This window comes from Dendrobates tinctorius, unplaced genomic scaffold (assembly GCF_039654945.1).
Source record: "Dendrobates tinctorius isolate UK_male_01 unplaced genomic scaffold, ASM3965494v1 ptg000039l, whole genome shotgun sequence".
Classification (NCBI taxonomy): Eukaryota; Metazoa; Chordata; class Amphibia; order Anura; family Dendrobatidae; genus Dendrobates; species Dendrobates tinctorius.
The window spans coordinates 63,415,005-63,420,177 of record NW_027361707.1 but is presented as its reverse complement, the minus strand read 5'-3'; the positions used below and the strand labels follow the sequence as shown (position 1 = coordinate 63,420,177).

Genomic DNA, 5,173 nt, shown 5'->3' with positions numbered 1-5,173 from the left:
CAGGAGCGTTCGCCGTTGTGGGACAGCCGTGACCGGCTGCACAAGGACATTGTGGTGACCCGGCGGCTATGGAATGAGGTGGCCGCAGCGTTGATGGATGGCTGGGACAGCGCCACAGCATCCTCCAAAAAGGCGTTTAGTGAGTATTTCCCTGCTCTGTATTGTGCCGCAGTGACTGTTGTCCTTGATGGCACTGTTGGGTTTCGTGCTAGGCATATTCTAGCAGGAAACCCAACAGTGTCATCGGGGTCTACAGTGACTGCATTGAGTATTGTATTGCTACATTGTGCCGCAGTGACAGTTGTCCTTGACGGCACTGTTGGGTTTCGTGCTAGGTGTATTCTAGCAGGAAACCCAACAGTGTCATCGGGGTCTACAGTGACTGCTTTGAGTATTGTATTGCTACATTGTGCTGCAGTGACTGTTGTCCTTGACGGCACTGTTGGGTTTCGTGCTAGGTGTATTCTAGCAGGAAACCCAACAGTGTCATCGGGGTCTACAGTGACTGCTTTGAGTATTGTATTGCTACATTGTGCCGCAGTGACTGTTGTCCTTGACGGCACTGTTTTTTTTTTATCAACAGTGGACAAAGTCCGAACACGTTGGCGTTCGATCAAGGACCGCTTCAACAGTGATGTTCGTGCTGAGGGCCAGGTTCGCAGTGGATCTGCGTCAAGGACCAGAACTAGATACCGTCACTATCACGCGTTGCAGTTCCTAAGACCGGTCCTTGCCACGAGATCGTAAGTATTATAAATTTTGGGTTTTTATTTTTATTAATCTGTGTTTTTCTAATCCACAGCTGATGCTTCTTGTAAAGGCATGGTAGTAATGATTTTCCTTTCTTCCACAGCACCTGGAGCAGCACCCTGCAACCTGGCCCTGGAGCGGTCCTTCCTCGGACGTCCTCTGACCTGTCCCAGCCATCCGACAGCCAGGAAGCACCTTGCAGGTCAACCACACACACAGCTGGTGACCAGGAAGCTGGGCCATCAGGTGTTCCCCTGTCCCAGGTCTCTGCCACTGGTTATGCGGGCACTACCTGCCAGCGGCAGAGGGCCTTGGACAGGAATGTCTTGCCCGAGTTTATGCATTTGAGCGAGACATTTAATTCCAGCCTCAAGTCACTGTCCGACAGAGTTGAAAGCGGTTTTGCACTCATGGAACGTGGTTTTAACCACTTTGAACACCGCTTCAATTCTGTAGAACAGCGCCTTGACCGTCTGGAGGCCGACCTCAACAGACCAGCACACCATTTTTTTAGTAAGATTGAAAAGGGCATGGCGGAACACCTTAGTCCTGATCAACAGCTGAATGTGCTGCAGGCCTGCAACAATGCTTTCTTGCAGGCTATGCAGCATAATCGGTACGGTCAGCAGTCAGTGGTGTCCTTTCCACCTGTGCCACCATTGACTCGCTTCACCTCACTACCGACTTGTGCTGCATACCACTGCACGGACACCTCTATTCAAAGCCAGGACACCCACCGTTACACCACCACAAGTCTGAGTGCAGCTGGTCACTTCACCGACACCACCATGGCAAGCGCTGCTCCTGTCTGGAGCACCACCGCCACTCCCATGCATGCATGGAGCTCAGCCACCACTAGGCAAACATGGAACAGCCCTGCCGCTACAACAACATGTAGTAGCCCTGCCACCACCACTCTGCAAACCTGGACCATTACTGCCGCCACCAGTCCTCCTGCAAGGACGAGCACTGACAACGAAGAGCAGCAGCAGCAGCCACCTCAGCAGCAGCAGCCACCTCAGCAGCAGCCACCTCAGCATCAGCAGCAGCCACCTCAGCAGCAGCAGCAGCCACCTCAGCAGCAGCAGCAACCACCTCAGCAGCAGCAACCACCTCAGCAGCAGCAGCCACCTCAGCAGCAGCCGCCACCTCAGCAGCAGCCGCCACCTCAGCAGCAGCAGCCGCCACCTCAGCAGCAGCAGCAGCCATACCAGCAGACGGGGGACCTACATTCAATATTTGCCCCTAGTTCAAGGCGAAATCTATCAAGGCGGGCATTGGGCCAAAGTCGGTCCAGGCACACAAGCCTACGGCGACATGCCATTACAACTAATGTACCTGAACAGATTTCCTCTCCTCCAAGTGTTCCTAGTTTAATTCCCTTAACTGGACTACCTTCCCCCACAAGTTTTGTTGCCCCTTCCCCTCAAACACCGTCTTCAACTGCAAGTGTTGCATATTCCCTGCACACCCCCAAATTGAAACCATCTGCCCCCAAACGCCGGAAAAAATAATTTTTTGGTTTATTTTTGTGATAAAAAATAAATTTACATTTGTGGTTCACCATTACTAAGTTTCATTAATGTTGTTTGCGCCGCTCACACACACTGATGGGTAAATACATGTTAAAAACCAACCCAAGGCCTAGTATAGTCATATGTGAAATAACACGGACTAGTATAGTCATACCAAGGCCTAGTGTAATAACTCGAGTTTTACCAACTTGGATCTGGTTTCATGAAAAACAAACTGTTGAAACTTGTCTTAAAAATAAGTTTCTTTCTAGTTTCACCAGTTTGTTTTTTGTGAAACAAGATGCTAGTTGTTAAAAATCGAGTTATTACAGTAGGCCTTGGTATGACTATACTAGGCCGTGGTATTTCACATATTACTATACTACTAGCCCCAAGGCCTACTATACTCATATTTGAAATACCACGGCCTAGTATAGTCATTACAAGGCCTAGTGTAATAACTCTAGTTTCACCAACTAGAATCTGGTTTCATGAAATAAAAACTGTTGAAACTTGTCAAGTTTCACCAGTTTGTTTTTCGTGAAACAAGATCCTAGTTGGTAAAATTCGAGTAGGCCTTGGTATGACTATACTAGGCCGTGGTATTTCACATATTACTATACTACAAGCCCCAAGGCCTACTATACTCATATTTGAAATACCACGGCCTAGTGTAGTCATTACAAGGCCTAGTGTAATAACTCTATTTTTACCAACTAGAATCTGGTTTCATGAAAAACAAACTGTTGAAACTTGTCAAGTTTCACCAGTTTGTTTTTCGTGAAACAAGATCCTAGTTGGCAAAAATCGAGTAGGCCTTGTTATGACTATACTAGGCCGTGGTATTTCACATATGACTATACTAGTAGGCCCAAGGCCTACTATACTCATATTTGAAATACCACGGCCTAGTATAGTCATTCCAAGGCCTAGTGTAATAACTCTAGTTTTACCAACTAGAATCTGGTTTCATGAAAAACAAACTGTTGAAACTTGTCAAGTTTCACCCGTTTGTTTTTCGTGAAACAAGATCCTACTTGGCAAAAATCGAGTAGGCCTTGTTATGACTATACTAGGCCGTGGTATTTCACATATTACTATACTAGTAGGCCCAAGGCCTACTATACTCATATTTGAAATACCACGGCCTAGTATAGTCATTCCAAGGCCTAGTGTAATAACTTTTAAGTTGGAATGGAGCAGATTACATTCATCCACTCAATGCTGACTTGTATTCCCCATGGACTTTCATTGGGGTTGGGTTTTGAGGGTTGTGTTTTGAGAAAATCACATACTTTGTTTTCAACTAGTTGCACAATTTTCTCTTGAAAAAAAATGGTTTCCTGATTCATGGCCTGCAGCTTTGCTCGTTCCAATATATTTCACGCAGACTAGCAATGCTGCATTTTAACTCATATGTGTATTTACCTGCCCAGGTGTGTGAACATCAAAAAATTCAGTTATACATGGGAAGTTTTTTATTTAATTGGAGTTTAAAAAATATAGTGCACTCAGTAATGGTATCAAATAAGGTTTTTTATTACCATAAACAAACAAAAACATTACACCATTTCATCTTGCCAGTGCACCCGTCCTACATCAGAAATAAAGTAGGCCGCAAATTGGTCCCTCATTTGGCCAACTTCAACGGATGACCTGAGAGTGTGCTGAGTGAATTCAGGCAATGGGTTAGGAGCATCATCGTCCAGTTCAAAGGTCGGGTGCTCTTTAGCCATCACAAAGTTATGTAGAACCACACAGGCCTTCACCACCTCATCGACTGTTTCAAGTTTAAGATTAATGGCCGTGCCCAGAATTCGCCATCTGGAAACAAGAATCCCAAAAGCACACTCGACAGTTCTTCTGGCCCTGGTCAGCCTGTAATTAAATATTTTTTTGGTGTGGTCCAAGTCCCGGCTGGAGTAGGGTTTCAGTAAGTTTCCGCACATTTGAAAAGCCTCATCGCCAACCATTACAAAGGGCAGTGGCGGAGCTTCGGTGTGAGGAAGAGGCCGTGGCATAGGGAAATTAAATTGGTTGCCATACAACCTCCGGCCCATGTCTGAGTTTTTAAAAGCCTGTGAGTCATTACCACGGCCAAATGCTCCAATGTCCACTGCTACAAACATACATCCGGCATCCGCAATCGCAATGAGTACTATTGAAAAGTACTTTTTGTAATTATAGTACTCAGATCCCGTTCTTTGGGGTTTGATGATCCGTATGTGTTTACCATCAACAGCTCCCAAACAGTTGGGAAAATTGCATACTGTCCAGAATTTGTCAGCAATTTCCATCCACTTTTCAGCGGTGGGCAGGGGCATAAATTCTGGGCAAAGAACATTCCAGAGAGCCCGGCAGGTGTCAGCAACAATTCCAGACAAGGTAGAGATTCCAATACGGTACTGGAAGTGTAGTGAAGATAGGGTTTCTCCAGTCGCCAGGAATCTGTGAACAGACAAAGAAGTAAAATTAATATTTATGTATATTATTTTAAAAAACTATAAAATAAAATATTAGTACATTCACGAAAACTAATTACCCAAGGTTTTGAATACTAAATTTAAAAAAAAAACATCAGACCGCACCCCTTGGTTTTTAAAACATACCGTAATGTCACCAGTAGCCGTTCCTCAGGAGGAATCGCACGACGGAGCTGTGTGTCCTGTCTCCGGATGGATTGTTGGACACGAGCAAGCAAATCCATGAAACTTTCGTGGGACATCCTGATATAATCTGTAAATTTCTCCGGGTTTGCCTGTAGCTCGCTGTAGAGGGTGTGGTATGCCCCACGGCTCTCCCGGAGTTCAACAATCGGATGTATCCACATACGCCGCCGTCTTCGCTGCCTCTCTCTCTTCCTTTGTTCATGGCAAGCAACTGCATACGCCTGAGCCATCGCGATGTCC

The 5,173-nt window shown here is 45.9% G+C and overlaps 1 protein-coding gene across 1 annotated transcript; it reads left to right on the top strand.

Annotated features, from left to right (window-relative positions):
- Positions 1-248: 248 nt before the first annotated feature.
- On the top strand, positions 249-2,346 carry LOC141088572 (uncharacterized). Its single transcript, XM_073574722.1, has 2 exons — positions 249-743; positions 854-2,346. The coding sequence occupies exon 2, from the start codon at positions 1,089-1,091 to the stop codon at positions 2,262-2,264; it is 1,176 nt and encodes a 391-aa protein (XP_073430823.1). The 5' UTR covers positions 249-743; positions 854-1,088; the 3' UTR covers positions 2,265-2,346.
- Positions 2,347-5,173: the final 2,827 nt, after the last annotated feature.

What these genes read in the sequence shown, in the direction of transcription:
- LOC141088572 (XM_073574722.1), top strand. Translation starts at nt 1,089, where the DNA reads ATGCATTTGAGCGAGACATTTAATTCCAGCCTCAAGTCACTGTCCGAC.